At 37.8% G+C, this 16,564-nt stretch overlaps 1 protein-coding gene across 2 annotated transcripts in view; it reads left to right on the forward strand.

The window, feature by feature from the left end:
- The window catches only part of setx (senataxin), a 28,178-nt gene extending 13,157 nt beyond the window's left edge, over nt 1-15,021 (forward strand). For both annotated transcript variants that reach the window (XM_088940659.1, XM_088940660.1), the window contains 16 exons: nt 228-327; nt 722-889; nt 1,189-1,406; nt 3,755-3,907; nt 4,519-4,675; nt 4,791-4,892; nt 5,463-5,575; nt 5,665-5,736; nt 5,882-6,031; nt 6,476-6,583; nt 7,344-7,519; nt 8,844-8,936; nt 9,845-10,012; nt 10,246-10,344; nt 10,650-10,737; nt 10,888-15,021. In XM_088940659.1, coding sequence (XP_088796785.1) covers nt 228-327; nt 722-889; nt 1,189-1,406; nt 3,755-3,907; nt 4,519-4,675; nt 4,791-4,892; nt 5,463-5,575; nt 5,665-5,736; nt 5,882-6,031; nt 6,476-6,583; nt 7,344-7,519; nt 8,844-8,936; nt 9,845-10,012; nt 10,246-10,344; nt 10,650-10,737; nt 10,888-11,589 — 2,667 coding nt within the window. In that variant the 3' untranslated portion in view covers nt 11,590-15,021. The remainder of the gene's footprint in view (nt 1-227; nt 328-721; nt 890-1,188; nt 1,407-3,754; nt 3,908-4,518; nt 4,676-4,790; nt 4,893-5,462; nt 5,576-5,664; nt 5,737-5,881; nt 6,032-6,475; nt 6,584-7,343; nt 7,520-8,843; nt 8,937-9,844; nt 10,013-10,245; nt 10,345-10,649; nt 10,738-10,887) is intronic.
- The last annotated feature ends 1,543 nt before the right edge of the window (nt 15,022-16,564 follow it).

A 16,564-nucleotide genomic window follows, 5' to 3' on the forward strand; every position in this document is an offset into this window, starting at 1 on the left:
GCAGTGTCTTACTGCAATGTTCCAACATACTAACAATCATGCTGCAGTATGAATTTCACAGGAATTAAAAATGAGGGGTTTTGAAAACTAAAATGAAGGTGAAAAGGTTCTGAAAACATTGAAATTTATATAACGTTTACATTTTTTATCAGCCTTCTTTAATGAGGAAAATGCTTCAATAATACACTGCTTTTGTTTCCTCATTGTCTGTCTCGCATTTTTTACAGCTTGTAAACAATTGGAGACAATCGAAAAGCACAATTAGAAATTCATTGAGACTGGTTGCTGTTGAATATCCCAATGGAGTTACCGATGCTACCTTCACAGGTAAAGTAATAAGAAAACTGTGGAACAGGTACATGTGTTGCAGAACTGTGAAATATTTGTATTGTGTATTACCTTGCGACCTGCTTTAAACACACTGGGATATTGTGTATTGTAGGATTTGGGAAGGTTAGGGATTGTGTATCATTTCTAAAATGATATTACAGCATGAAAATCAGTGGTTTATTCTTTTTAACCACAGCGAGAGAGAACAGTTTGAATTCATGTGAGCTTGCGCAGTGAGGGATTTGTATTGATGTGCAGGGTGCTTTGGTGCCTTGGTGACACAAAAATCATGCTGTTGAAAAAACAGTTTCATCGTTAAGTGTTGCTGTAGTCCTGGGTAGTTTTCTTCATTTATGAATCTTAATAATAGAATTTTTCGTTTTTAATTTAGCCTCACTTACTAGGTCTGAGATGGACCGGCAGCTATATCCTAAAGAGGAACACTTGGTTTGTCTTTGGCTGCACCAGCATACTAACACGTATGCAAATGAGGATAGTGAAATGTTGGAACCCATTCCATGCATTGGCTATGTCTTACGAACAAACATTTCTCATGGAGGTAAGCAATGAACACTTCTTTATATACAAACAGGATTCTTTTTTTAAATTCAGTTAATCTTTCGCTAGTTTATCTTAACTTAAACATATCATGATTAAATGCTACTCATTAATTTTAATAAAAGCTTCAACTTTGTTATTATTACTATTACAGATAGCAACAGTGATCTTTAATTCCAGAGTCTGGTTTGGACTTGTCAGTGCTTTGTGTAATTTGATGCAGTGTATTCAGGTGTTACATTTACTGTACTGAGTGCTATTCAGTTCAGTTATCAGTTTTCTTTTTCCCTTAATTTTTAGGGGACACTCCAACCCTTACACTCACTATACAGACTCGAGTGAGTTTTTCACTTCAGAAGCTGCCTGTGATGTGTGAGGTGATAGGATCGCTCATTAGCACTATTCGGGGGTTTAAAGGTTTGAGCATGCTGAGAAACAGCTTGATGGCCAGACCTCTACTCTCACCCAATGCTGGTTACTTTAGTTTTGGACAACAGAAGAATGTCTGTCACATGCCTGTGAGTATTTATTAATTTCTATTAGCCTTTGTCTGTTAGCTTTTATATTCAGTTTTTCTGTTTTTTGGTAGTGCAATGTCGAAAGTTAAATATCAGACTTAACCTTCATGTGGAGACTGGTCATTTAACATGCAGTGCCCTCCAAAAGTATTGGGACAAAAACCTGAAACTGACATTTCCCTGTTGTATTCCCAAGAAATTGAAAATCACGTAAAACATTAAAACGTCCAGAGTTCAGAGGGTCACCTTTTATTTTTAGGATATATTTTGCAAACGGAATCATTTTTCAACCAAAGCATAGAAAGCTACTACATACTAGATGACCATAAGTATTGGGACAGTTAATTTAAAGCAAATTAAAGAAGTGAAAAGTCAGTATTTTGTTGCAGATCCCTTGCTTGCAATAACTGCGTCACGTTGTCATCGCCAAACGTTTTGTTTCTTCACTTGAGATGCTTTGCCAGGCTTTAACTGCAGCCTCTTTAACTTGTTGCTTGTTAGTCAGGCCTTTTGCCTTCAATCTCCTTTTGAACAAATGAAATGCATGCTCAGTTGGTTTCAGATCTAGTGATTGACTTGGCCAGTTTAAAATGTTCCACTTTTTCTGTATGATGAACTCCTGTGTTTCCGGTCATTGTCCTGCATAATAAACTGCAGCCCAATAACTCTGGTGCCATGTTTTCTTACATTTTCAGACAAGATCTATTCGTATATCTCTAAATTTATCCTACTGCTGCCATCTTCAGTTAAGTCATCAATAAAGATCATTGAGCCTGTTCTGGAGGCAGCCATACAAGCCCAAGCCATGATACTCCCTCCACTGTGCTTTACTGAAGAGGTGGTATGCTTATGGTCATTGGCTGTTCCTGTTTTTCTCCACACTTTAGGCTTTCCATCACTTTGTTGACAGATGTTTATTGTGGTCTCATCTGTCCATAAAACCTTGTTCCACTAGGTATTGTGGAACAATTAGGTATTTTTTTGCACATTCCAATCGCACTCTTCTGTTCTTGCTTCTGAATTTTTCTTGGTGAAGTCTTCTGTGGATTGTGGTACTTGAGATTTGCACCCCCGCACTCTGGAGATTATTTTTGATATCACCAACAGTAATTGTTTTTTTTTCTTTTCACTTAGAAATATTTTTCTGTCACCCACTGCGTGTGTCTTTTTGGACACCCTGTTCTCTGCCTGTTCTTGACTCCTCTAGTTGTTCCCTTTTTCTTAAGAACATTCCAGATTGTTGATTTTGCAATGCCAAAAGTCTTAATTTCTCTGATGGTCGTTTTCTTTCCTCTCTTTTTCAAAACAGTCTCCTTTTCTGTCATAGTGAGTTCTCTGGTTTGATGTTGGTTTTTGCTGATTAATTCCATGCGAAAGACTTGAGAAGCAGTTTCAAAAGACCTCAACCATGCCTAGACCTTCACAGCTCTTTTATGTGTGTGAAATGTGTGTGTAACACCTGGGCAATTAGAAACACCTATAAACCTGTTGGTCCCAGTAATTATGCTCATCTAAAATGTAGGGGTAAATGGAAAACATTTATGCATAAGAAAAATTACCCATAGATAAAAGAGGATATTCTCTGCTTTTGTTTCCAATTCGTCTTTTGATTCGAAATCCAAATGTCCCGAGCATACGGCTATAATGGGGTAATTTGAGCTCTTGTCCCAGAACGTTTGGAGGGCACTGTAGAAATGTTTTTTTTCCTTTGTGTGGAATATAAAAACATGCGTACAGGCTTTCTAAGCAGCGGTGACAAAACCAAGTCGCTTGTTTTTGGCTGACTAATCTGCTGTAAGCACATTTCTGTGAGTTGTAGTATTATTGTAATATTTTTGTTTTTGTAGTTACGTGCTGCTCAGAGAGTTAGTTGATAATGTCGAAGTAAATGTTTTATTATGATGTTTTCTTAATACTCATAGGCAGCTGCAACATATAATCGTAAACCCGTGCTTATCAGAGGTTCAGCACCAATTGGACGAGAAGCATATCCCTCGATGAGAGCACCGCAAACCTGCACCCGCCCAGCTGCATGCGGGTTTGCGGTGTGCAGTGTGTTTGACAAGAGCCTAGCTGATATTCCCATCCTGCCCTAGGCAGCAGTCACCAACTATGTGCCTCCACTTGGGGAATCCTGGGCACTGTTGCCTAGTAACACGACCCAGGCCTGAACCCATGCATGACGCTTAGATTGTGGCTGGGACGGCCTGGGCCATTTGGCTGGCCTTCTGTCCTTTACTTCTGCGATTGTGATTTGAAGGTTTCTGGTTTTTTGAGAACTTGGAAACAAGATTACCTTTCTGTAAAGGTTTTTTACTCTTCCGACTTGTTTTTTTTTCTGTTAAAAGGAATTCAATACCGATCAAGTAAAGGCCATTAACTGTGCACTTACCATGATAAAAGAGCAGCGAAGGACACCTAAAATCTGTCTTATACAAGGACCGCCTGGAACCGGGAAAACCAGAACCATTGTGGGACTTCTTCAGCGCATTTTTACTGAGGTACAAAAAATGATATAGAAGCTCAAAAGGAGGAGACAAATAATAATAATAATAATAATAATAATAATAAACTTTATTTTATATAGCGCCTTTAAAGGTGGCTTCTCAAAGCGCTTTACAGGATGACAATAACAATAAATAAGAAGACTACAACAATAAATAAGAAGATTTCACAAGATAGGACACAATTATAATTACAACAATACAACAATAACAATAGAGGAGACCGTGGAAGGTGGTATTAAGAAGAGCAGAGGGGTGAAGAATGGAACCAGTTAAGTAAATGCTTTTCTGAAGAAGAAGGTTTTGAGTCTGGATTTGAAGGAGTTTAGAGAAGGTGACTCTCTAATATCCTTGGGCAAAGAGTTCCAGAGCTTGGGGGCATAGCAGGAGAAGGCCCTGTCGCCCATACAATGTAGACGGGCTTGGGGGACAGTAAGGAGGGCAGAATTTGAAGAGCGGATTTCACTGACTCCTGTTTGACCCACCTATTTCAATTCCAAATAAGTTGGTCTTGTGCTTTTTGATCATACAAGGAACAGCAACTGAGCATTGTATCTGTATGTGATGCATGTATGAGTCAAAGAAATAGCATTTGTTTTTGTTTACAGGATCGGGAGAACCTGATGCCGCAGGGGAACAGGATCTTTAAGGGCAGAAAGCCCAGGGTTCTCGTTTGTGCCCCATCAAATGCTGCTGTTGACAATCTTATGAGGAAGATCATTTTGGATTTTAAGGGAAAATGCAGAAATAGTCAAACCCCATTAGGTACAGTATCATGTTTATGTCACAGGATATTTGCAGTTTGTTTAGGTTGTGACTTATTAGACAAGAGTGACCACAAAACTGTATGTTCTTGTTTGTTTTTTGTTGTACAACTCAGGTAACTGCGGGGATATTAATTTAGTACGCCTTGGGATGGAGAAAGCCATTTCAGATAAACTGTTGGGATTTAGCCTTGATCATCAGATAAAGGTTAAAACAAGTAAGTCCACAAGAATACATTTTCAAACAGTGGAGAAGAAATTATAAAGTAGCAAACAAACATGACAACTCATCAAGGTTTTTATAATTGTATTAATGGGTGGATTTATTCCAGACCTCATGCTTTACATTCTGCCTTCAAAAGCATGGTAAATAAGGCTGTTTTCAGGATTAATAAAATAATACAGTCCTTCACTTATAAGTCTAGCCTAATTTTGAGTTCTAGGTGTATCATTTATTAATTCAGTGTTCATGTGTGTTCTTGTCACTGGACTGCTGAGCAAAATACTATTGTTTTAGAATTTACATTTTATATTATACATGTTATTATTGTGATAGCACAAGTTAATATAAAAATAAGAATTCTGATCAGGGTAGTAGCACTTTTTTGATGCAGAAAACTTTCATTTTATATTTGGTGCAGGAGGCCCTTCAGTTCTGTTAATCAAAAATTTGAGACTTGAGATTAGTCTTTTAATATACTCTTTTTGAATTCTATGAGTGTGTGTAGGTTGTTTGGCTAATCCTGAATGAATGAGACTGAAGCATGTTTCTTCATCTGATTGTACAGAAAAGGGCCAAGAACATGACACTGGAATCCATAGGCATAAAGAACAGCTTGATCAGGAGCTGGAAAGGGTCTCGAACTTGTTGAGTTCTGTGAATAAGAAAGACTCTTTGAAGGTAATGCTCATTATGTTTGCACAACCATTAAGCATTCCTCTCTGATAAAAATGGTTTGTGAACTACATTTTCTATATCATTTTGTGCAGCTTCAACGGCTGACAGATGAAAAATTCAGGCTGCTTGAGGAGAGAAAACAGCTAGGACGTATGCTGAGGGAGGTAACCAACCTTTAAAATACTTGGTGACAAGTGTTGTGCTAGCAGAAGCCCTAGCAGGGTGTTCTGATATAGGTTGTATTAGCAATCAGCACTACGTGAATAAGATCAGTTGACAGATGAGTGTTTTTTCTTTTTGTTTTTACAGACCAAAGTAAAAAAACAAGAAATCCAAACGAAAATCGTGCTGGATGCGCACGTGATCTGTTGCACTCTGAATACCTCTGGGAGCATACTGTTAGAATCTGCCTTCCGGAGGCTAGGGCACGACCCCTTCTGCTGCGTCATAGTGGATGAAGTAAGTGTGCAGTCAAGGTGACAACATGAGATTTTTGTGAGAAGCATAACTTATTTCTTTTTGTGTCCTCATCAAGATGACATAGCTTCCTTAACCTCCTTATGATCAAGCATTAAAGCCTCAATAACTTGATAATAAACTGAAACTTTTACTGTAGCAAAGTAGTTCATAAGAAGTATCAAATGTTTTCTCTGTTTTTATTATTTACTAAAAGTGAAGCTACAGGAATTGTTTGGGCTTCTCTTATTCAAGTTTTAAGTAGAGTTTTAGTCTCATTAGGTAAAATAGATACAATCACCAGTAGTTCACACTTCTTTCATGGAAAAAAATCAATTTAATCTATAACATGGTTGTCCCACCATAGTCTTTCAGTGTTTTTTTTATCTCATTTTTGAATGGATTTGACTTTGAAATATTCCTTTTGTTGTTGCTGTGTGCCTGAAGGCAGGACAAGCCACAGAGACTGAGACTCTGATTCCTCTCATGCATCGCTGTCCTTGTTTGGTCCTGGTTGGAGATCCAGAACAACTGCCACCCACTGTGGTCTCCCAGGTAATAACTGGTCTTTAAAACAGTACATCAGCCAATCCATTTTAAACTGTCTCATAGAATGCATGCAACACCTTTCTTTCATCTTTAGGGCTTGTTAATTGGCTGCCTTAACCTGCTCTGTCTTTTTCATGGTAATTTCCATTTTTTGTGTAGTGTCGATTATTTTCTGAAAAATTCATAAATTGATGGAAAAACAGAATTTCAGAGATATATTTAGTAAAGTATTCCAAGCCATGTTTTCATGCATAGATAATAGGTCATACAGTACAGTACCTCATGATGCTCCTAATTTTATCTCTGAGGCTGAATTTAATGGGACCTCTTCTGCTACTTGGCAGGTCACCAGATTGTAACCTCTTGGCACCATCCGAATTATAAAGCACTTTATAGAATTGAATTAAGAGCAATTGCTAGCTAGTAATCAGAATGAAATTTTGGGTAGCAGTCTTACACGAAGGTGAATAGAATCAAAGCAGAAAGCGAATTCCCTATTTGTATCTTTTGAACCTTTTAGAAAAGAAACAGTTAACAATAAATCAAAGGAAATATAAACAATAATATTGTTAATGGAGGACAAGAATAAACCACACATATAAGAAAACCTCACCTTGGAGTAGGTGATTAACTAAATCACCACTGCTCTGTTTGATCATGTTTGTTATTGACTTGGGTAAATATGAAAGCAGTAAATTGTGGCCTTAATAATCCGATAGTCCTTGATCAGCTGGGAAAACTCTCATCCTCACTTATTTTTATTTAGAAAGCAAAGGAGAAAGGGTATGACCAGTCACTGATGGCACGTTTATGGAAGTCTCTTCATCGGGGATTGAGGGTTCCCAATCCTATAATATTTTTGGCCACACAGTACCGAATGCATCCCGATATCTGCGAGTTTCCCTCCAGATACATCTACAACAAGGCACTGAAAACCGATGGGTAAGAGGGTACTCTCTGCCACAGAAATTCTGAATGTTTCATTTGGTAGAGTGCTGCCAGGGTATGGTGGCCATTAGTCTGTAATAATGTTAAGTAGTTACTAACTCTTGGAAACGCTGCATTTTTTACTGTCATCCCAGTAACACATCTACTGCTAACTGACAGATTGGCCTTTCCTACACTGACAACCACAGCACAATGTTTTAAAGGGGAACTGCAATGCTATTTTTATATTTCAGGTTTAGAAAGAATCTGCATTGATTAGTGCATTTCAAACCACAAGTGAAAGTAAAATATACACAGTAACATTTAAGACCTCCAATTGACATCACAAAATAGACAGATTTTTCAGGTATGCGCCGCGTAATAGTGCCGTCATTGTGTGCGATTCAGAACAAGGCAACACAACTTTCGGTGGCTTGAACTGGCCCTATTATATTGTATTCAAAAGCCTGCTTGTTTACATCTCTTAATCCAATAGGAGTATTGCTCTTGAGCTCAAGACAGTTTTCTTAACAAATGCTACAAGTTAAGTTTACATGCAGATAACATTGGAACATTTCTGAAGTGAAATGTCTGCTGCACAACTTATCCATACTTATTCACTTGTACGTCACATTACATTAGTCATTACAGTGACTAATGTAGTGAGTGACCCTCGCAAGACAAGTAGTTTGAGACATCATGGCTGCCTTTCAGTACTTTCACAAACTTTGCGATTTTGTGCTTAATTAATAATTTGTCAAATTTTGCAGTACCGTCAATTAATTTTGTTACTGAAATTGAATAACCGGTCTGAGAAAACTAGGACTGCAGTTCTCCTTTAATACAGTTGCTAACTTCAATCCAGGTTTCTGTAAAAGGACATAACACCAAACCATGTCATATACTCAATTATCAGTAAATCCATAATTCCTACTATTCAGTCACAAAAATGGTATGCACAGTACCATCTAACACCATGATACCAGCTGAATAGTGTCAGATTTGATTTAAATGCTACATTTTAATCCTCATATGTACTCTAGATCCAATCCAATTTATCTATCCAATTTAGTCTAGAGGTAAAATTAGATGGATTCAAAGAAAAATGGGCTGCCAGTTAAGTTCTCTATGAAATGCTGGACAATACTGTACCTTCTATAATGGCCAATTTTCTGTTGCAGTATGATCTTTAAATTGCAGTCTGCCAGTTTGTTTGCTAGTAACATTTGCAATTTCTTACTAAGATAAAATCATTAGGGAAAAAAATTAATCCTTCTGTTTGAGAATCATTCTCACTTAAGAGTTAGAAGAAATAACTTTGATTTGCACTTCATTGCAGCGAAACTGCAGAAAAGAGGTGTGGAATAAGTTGGCCTTTCCAGCCATACATTCTCTTTGACGTGACAGATGGCTTCGAGACAAGAAACGAGGAGTACGTGAGATTTTGGGAGGGCGTGAAGTAATTTGCTTGTTTACTTTGACTTGGATTAAATCAAAGTGTTGACTTATCTCCCAGCTTCAGATTACAAGCCCAGTTATTTGTAATAGCTCTATGTTTGCCAGATGTGACTTTCTACTCGAGGAAAATCCTCATTAAGTTGAACGTTTGTAATTTGTGATTGACAGCTTCAATTTGTTTTCAAACTGTTGCTTTCATTTTTTTCTGATAGTGCCTGAAAAATATTTGAATTACTTTTCATGATGTTTAAAAACCCACCAAAGGAGTTTCTGTGTGGCTTAAACAGTAAAGGTGCCAGCTACAGGCATAGATTGAGTCCTTGACATTACTAGTTCTATTCTGGGCCATGTCACTGGTGAACTGGAACCAAGATTCACCAACTGCCAGTGCACTATAGACTGAACACTGGCTAGGATGGTTTGTGTTTGGTCAGCCAGGAATGTCTTGGCTTTGTGGCAAACAGCAGTTCCTGTGGTCTGCAGTAATGGGAGATACCCTGCTTCTCCAACAGAGGCTGACATTCCCATTGTATATTTAAAGCAGTTCAGGAAGAGAAATGCAAGCAATTATTGTGTAAGAAAAATGTGTGTCTCATTCTTTTCTAAGTGGTACAGAAATTGCAGTTTCAAAATTAAATGTTCTGTGGTCTGAGTGCAACATACATGTCAGCATGTGTGCTCCAGAGAGTGATAAAAACAAGGTTATTTGACCTTATATTTCACCTGTGTATATGACGGCCATGTTTGCTTTAATTGCAGGGTCTTGTATCTGAAATGTTTGGATATTATTTTATTTTTGCTGTTCCAGATATTTACAAAGGTCTGTTTTGCCTAATCATTAAAAGACAATTAATTGCAATTGTTTTTGTTTTGCAATTTCAGCTCTTTCAGTAACCTTCAAGAGGTGAAGCTTGTAATTCGTCTGATCAAGCTGATCTTTGAGAAGCAGATCACTCGAGTAGGGGTTATCACTCCCTACAGTGCACAAAAGCAAAAAATCAAGGAGTACATCAACAAAGAGCAAAAAATGGACACAAACAAACATTTCCAGTAAGAATACATACATATACTTAGCAATAACTAATAATCCGAATAGCTGACAGGTTCATTAGTTATAGATTTCTGGGACTTTAATCATCAGAATGGTATTACATTCTGAAGCAAAAGGAAATGTTATTAGTGGTCGTTGTAAAGTTATTAATGTTTTTTTACATTTTTCACAATTGGGTACAGAATAATTTGATGTGGTCTGATGTTGTTAAATGTTTACCCATGTTTTCCAGGTCTGTAGAAGTGGACACTATAGATGGCTTTCAGGGTTGTGAAAAGGACTGTATTATAGTGTCTTGTGTCAGAGCCGGTAGCACACAGGGCTCTATTGGGTGAGTGTCATTATACAGATGTTTCTTAAGAACTTAACCTGCTGTTTTTGCTGTTGAGGTCTGGAGGATGATTCAAATAGGAATCAGGTTAGTGAGACGAGCCATGACATACAGTTTCCCTCCTTAAGAATATTCCCCTGTCATTTTCAATCATGAAGGAGCATTTCAGCATTTCTAGAACATCTAACTGTACATGGCTGTTCTTACAGATTATTATCTTATCTGATTATTATCTTACAGAATGTGTTTACTTATATCATTGTGAATTAGTATATATTTTTTAACCATATTACTTTTCTTTGCAGATTTATGGGAAATCGTCAGCGGTTAAATGTAACAATAACAAGAGCAAAATTCAGCCTCTTCATTTTGGGCCATCTAAGGACTCTCACGGTAGGTCTGAATGCTTCCTTCCAGTGGTGAATATTAAAGTACTTTAAAACAAGTTGGTGAAGTTCCTCAACGATATCTAACAGCTGGGGTGTTCTTTGGAATCCTGGTATACTTGGGAATTCTTAAATGTCATTTGATCTCTGCTTGTAGGAACATAAAGACTGGGAAGCGCTTATACAGGATGCTGGTAAAAGAGGCACCATAATAAAGACGAGGGAGAAGGACTATAATGCAGATGCCAGGAAGATCTTTAAGCCTGAACCAGGGTTTTTGAGAAGTTTATCCTTTCCACCAAAAGATTCTTCCTTGCTACCTAAGACAAGTACACCAACTGACAATCGCAGGATGAGCGCTGACAAATCATCAATGGTTAAGAACTCCGCCTTGCCAGCTGCACGGACGACAGCAACAGTAAGCAGATCTCAAACCTCAGATTCTTCAACAGCTGGGTTTCATGCTCCAAAAAAACCTGCAGCTCCTGCCCAACTTCCAGAAAAACCTTCAACGTCAGGTAGACCGAGAGACCCTCGTCTGGCCAGCCGAAGTGTTCACATCCAGCCACCTCGGTCTACATTGGCTAAGAGCTCAGTCTCATCTCGTCCACAAAGCAGAGTATACGGGACCTATGGGCAAAGTTCAGCTCCTTCTGACTGCAGAACGAGTGCTGCTGGCAGAAGCTCAACAAGCTGCTCGGCACAGAACTCTTCAGCGTCACGCCCCTCCTGGTGCAAGGACAGGGATGAGGACAAGGACTATAGAACGCCCTGCCCAAGTCGATATGACAGACCACCTCCGAAAAGATCTTCAGATCCAAGATGGTCCTCTTCACTGGAAAAGCACAGAAAGTCCTGACTCTTAATATTGTTCTAATTGTAATTAGGTCTGGACTTCATGAGGGACAAAATGTCCCTGACTGCTGCAGTCATTATTTCTAGCTGTGAACTGGAATTGGGATGGAACTGCTCCATTTTTTTTTTTCATTAAAGGGTTCATAGTACTGACATGTAAATGATGACTTTTTGAGATGTCCTTTAACAAGATCTTGAAGCATCCATTTCGTTTTAAAATGGTCTTCCTCATCTCTTGTAGTTAATGGCTAGAACAAGTGTCTTGTTAAAAAAAAATCAAGCCGCTTCAACAGTTCAAAACTCATTTTGTTTTCACTCTCCTCTGTCCTTTAAACCCTTTATAAATAAGCCAGTCTAATTTGGCTGCTATTGAATGTTTTTTTGTTTTGTTGATTTTTTTTTGTGTACAGAATTTTATTTTAATGCTGGTAGATGTCGAATAGTCCTGCTGCTACTAATTTGAAATTTAAAACTGAAAAGTGCTCAAGTTCTCTCCAGTTTCAATACCAACCATTTTGTTTCTATCCATTTAGAACCTATCCAAGTTTAATTCAAGCATTCAACCTAAAGGATTTAATGTTTATGATCTTTAATTAATAAATACACAATAAATAATAAATCATATCATAGCTTAGTCAAGGAACACACCTACTGTAATTGTAGCTGTCAACACTGTGAATTTAGTAGCCACGATATTCCAATATCCAACTGAAGCACGAGGTAGTTAACTCTGGTTATGAAGGACCTCTTTTCATCATGGTTTGTGAGTCACTCTTAAATGATCAATTTGTAAAAAAGTAGACCACAATTACATTTTCACCACTGAAGAAGGTACAGTAAAGTAGTTTGGACACCAAGGGAAGTGACAACACTAACAATCTTTATTTTTGAATGACTGCCTTTGGGTAGCCCTCTCTTAATTGAACCACATAGGATAAACTGACCAATACTCTGTTTGAAGTCTCACAGATTGATGATTTAAGGGAATAAGGCTGATTATGCTGTCTGGACTGTAGCTCTTTGGGATCAGAGTTAGCTTCCTTGATCTAAAGCATTCAGTATGAATCCTATCATTTATTTCATATTCCAAGAGCAGTAAACTATCCTGCTCACCACAAGAGACCTCCTCATCAGTTGTCAGAATGTAAATCTTTTTTTTTTCTTTGTTTTCCACTACAGTGCATTGCCTCTTACCTTGGTGTACCCCAAGGTAATGCAACAACTTTCATTTTTTTGCTGTCATATGCCTGTTTTCTATGTGTAGTCCTATCAGTCATTTTGTCTGTGGTTTTCTACCCCTCATAAAAAGTGACAGGAGGACATATTTCATTTCAATACAGAAGAATTGCATTAGCGATACCATGGCATGTGGATGCTTAAAATCTTATAGACTTACACTTAAAAAGAGTTGAATTTCTCACCATCTATTCATATTTAATACTTTATGGCTATGTAATCTGAAGTCAAATTGAGTACTTTTTCTGATGCTGCAGCTTTTTACTTGGAAGAAGGGAGAAAATTTCGACAGTCACTGGTGAGCTTTAAACTTATTCTTGATAGGTGGATATATGTTTGACAAGTACGTGGACAATGAATACAGGTAACACCAGACCGTACAGCAGCTGAAGTGTTTATATTGATATGCATTTGATTTAAAAAGCTTTAAGTCTTTTACAGTTTTGCTGTAAATGCTAAAAATATAATTTTTCCACCTACAAAAACATATTCATTGTTTATCAGTTGTGTTAAAGAATAGGGTCTAATGATGCCCAACTACATTTGGAGAGCTGTCAAGAGATCTGTGATTTCAGTATCTTTGGGTTGTGCTTTTTTTGGTAGCTATGCTCCATTTAGCTAGTTATGTTTAATTCACTTTCAGCCACATGCATTTTTCAAACCACTTGAGCATCGTCACAACCCATCTGCTCATAAGACCGTAGACCTGCTGCCATGACTGACAAGCCTGGTTCTAACACAATTGTTAATCCTCTTGCACAAAACCTGGCAGTTCCCGATTGTCATTTCTGAGTCTGAACTTCAGATTCTCTTTTCTTTATATTATTATCACCCCACTGTTATCGAAGCCTTTGTTATTTATCATGTCGTGCTTGTCTCTATAAGATATAGAGGATTTGTTAGGGTTACGTCCTGAAAATGGGAAGAATGTAATTCAGGACATATAAATGTGGTTGCATTTGTTTTTAGATGCCTGAAGTCTCTGAATTGCGCTAAGACCTTTTATTATTTTATCTCATAAATAGAGACTATGCAAACTGGGTAGAAGCAATTGATGCCAGAGATTAAAATGGCTTTTGTTGGCTTTTGTGTTTTTTTTTTCTGAAAGGAAGAGCTCTTCTGGCTATTTTTAGTTAGAAAAAAGTTTTCAAAAACAATTATCCATTGATAACTGATTACCATCATACCTGTCGCCATTGATATGCTTTACTTCAGTTTATCCATTTTAAGTCTACAGTAAAAATCCTAGCTGTTGCTTGATTTAGATTAGCCATAAAAGGCAATTTTTACTTTTGTCTTAAATATATTTCCTACCTGACAAAGGCTATGAGAAAATCAGAAATAGTTGCTTATTTTTTAAACAGTAAATATTACTGATTTGAAAGTATGATCGATAGAGAACATCTTCTATATACAGCCAGAGCAGAAAGCGTGGGCTTTTTCGTTTTTGCTACCATAAAAGGCACTGGGTGGTAAGATACATGATCAAGGTGTGGTGACCTGAGCAATGAGTGTAATTGTGAACTTCCATTTATAAATACTGCTTTTGTGTTCTGGTGAAAAAAAAATACCCTGCTTGATCTCTGTTTCCATGCACCTTTCTTATGCAGTTGACATCCTCACCAGGAGCTAACAGTGTTTGAAAAAAGGTGACGTATGAAGTGTGATCAGGTGTAAGGTGTAATTCAGAAATGAGTTAATCAAGCAAGTGTCTCGAGAGTTATTTAATTGGTATCGTATCAGAATTTTTGTACCACAAGAAATAGTTTCATCAAAGCTATGGAAGGAGTCAGTGAATGAAGCATTGTCTGTTTTATGGCTAATACTGATTTTAAGGGCCCAGTTATGTGAAAACCAATCAAATCATGCCCAGCTTTTGCCTTGCTTTCCTCTGTCCAGTGTACAGTAGATCTCACCCAAACAAGTCAAGTTTGATCATGTCAAAAAACAGCCCCAATTCCACATCTTTGTTTAACAGAATCTGTACATATCCATGATGCTTCCATGTAATCTTCAGTAATTCTAATATATTTCATTAAATGTCATGTGTATTTTCAACAACTGTTAAAATATATTTTTAGTTTTTATATTTTTCTACTAAGAAAGCAATTTAATACTGGATGCTTGGTGTCAAATACTTAACTCTGCTTGTCTCAATTACGATAAGGTTCTCCGTCAATAAAGTACTTCATTTGATTTACCTTACTGTAGTATACTGTATGTCTGCAATGCAAATTGGCCTTATCTTTCAGTTATTTTTCTTAATGCAGAGCATCAAGACCTGTAGAACACTGCTGTCTGGCTTTTATTCCAGTTAAGCACAGATTTCCTCGTTTTAATATAAATTAAATTAAAATGTGTTTAATTGCTCCTAAAGTTTGTTCTGTCACAGATATGAAATTAACAACTAAAGCTTTGTTAACTTCATATACTATTTATATTGTATATGTATATGGAGTATGTACATCAATACAAGTTTAATTTAAAGGTTAATTAAAATCCAGCAAATTATTGCTCTAATGAAGGTGTAGATTTGATCTGTGAAGCTCATTTGGAAGAAACAGCAGAAACAAGATACAACTGAGAGGCAGATGTTGCCACAAATTAAAATGTTGTTTGCATTTACAGTGGGTGGGTGGGTCTGAGTTTTGACTTAATTCAGGCCTGGTTGCCGGAGCAGTTGGCCTTAACGAGATGAATATACAATGTTCACTGGTTATCTTTTGTCATGTGGCAATGGTTTAACTGTGCCTTTGACCAATCTGATTTCCTAGTTAAAAGCATTAAAACAGTTTGGCTTTATCAGTTCCCCCCAGCAAAGTTTACAGCCAGGTGATGCAGATCATTTATCCCAGCTCCTGTGGAACTCACTTTTAAGTCCTGCAATTTACTGATATATGTGCATACAGTACGGTTGTATATTTACTTTCATCATTTCTTGAACGAGATGTCCAGCAGTATTCTTTTTAAGAGAGCAGAGATGTATATAGTGTTCAGTGCTATGAGAAGTTTACTCATTTTGGTTGATAGTGATAGAGGTGTACGGCACTGTTGTGCAGTGGTTAGTGTTGGTGCCTTGCAGTGCTAGGGACCTGGGTGCTACAGTTGCATGCAAAGGTTTGGGCACTCCTGGTCAAATTGCATGTTTCACAGAATCTTTAAGTGAAAAGAGATTAACACTGCCTCTGCAGGGTACAAACTTAAACATATTTCTGCACATTTTAATGCACAGTTACTATTTATGGATGAAGTCAGTCAGTACTTTGTAACATCTCCTTTTGCAGAAATCAGCTTCCAGATGTTTCTAGTACCTGGATGGGAGACCTCCTGGGAAAAACTAAGGTTGCTGCTGAAAGAGGTGTTAGTGAGGCCAGCAGGGGGCGCTCACCCTGCGGTCCAGGTGGGTCCTAATGCCTTAGTATAGTGACGGGGACACTATACTGTAAATAAGCGCCGTCCTTCGGATAAGACGTAAAACCGAGGTCCTGACTCTGGTCATTAAAAATCCCAGGGTGTTTCTCGAAAAGTGTAGGGGTGTACCCTACATTACTTTGTTCTCCATCCCCCCCGACGGCAGGCGGAGTGACGCGCCGGTTGGAGTATTCTCGGTCGCAGTTAATGGCAACGTCAGCTCAAAGATTTGGTTCAAACCACCAAATGGAGACGGGCGTGCCGACAAGCGGACCCTGCTGATGCGGGATTAACGCTAGGATGAGAGAGAGAGCTTCCAGATGTTTCTAGTA

The sequence above is a fragment of the Atractosteus spatula genome, chromosome 23, assembly GCF_055471065.1.
Source record: "Atractosteus spatula isolate fAtrSpa1 chromosome 23, fAtrSpa1.hap1, whole genome shotgun sequence".
Classification (NCBI taxonomy): domain Eukaryota; kingdom Metazoa; phylum Chordata; class Actinopteri; order Semionotiformes; family Lepisosteidae; genus Atractosteus; species Atractosteus spatula.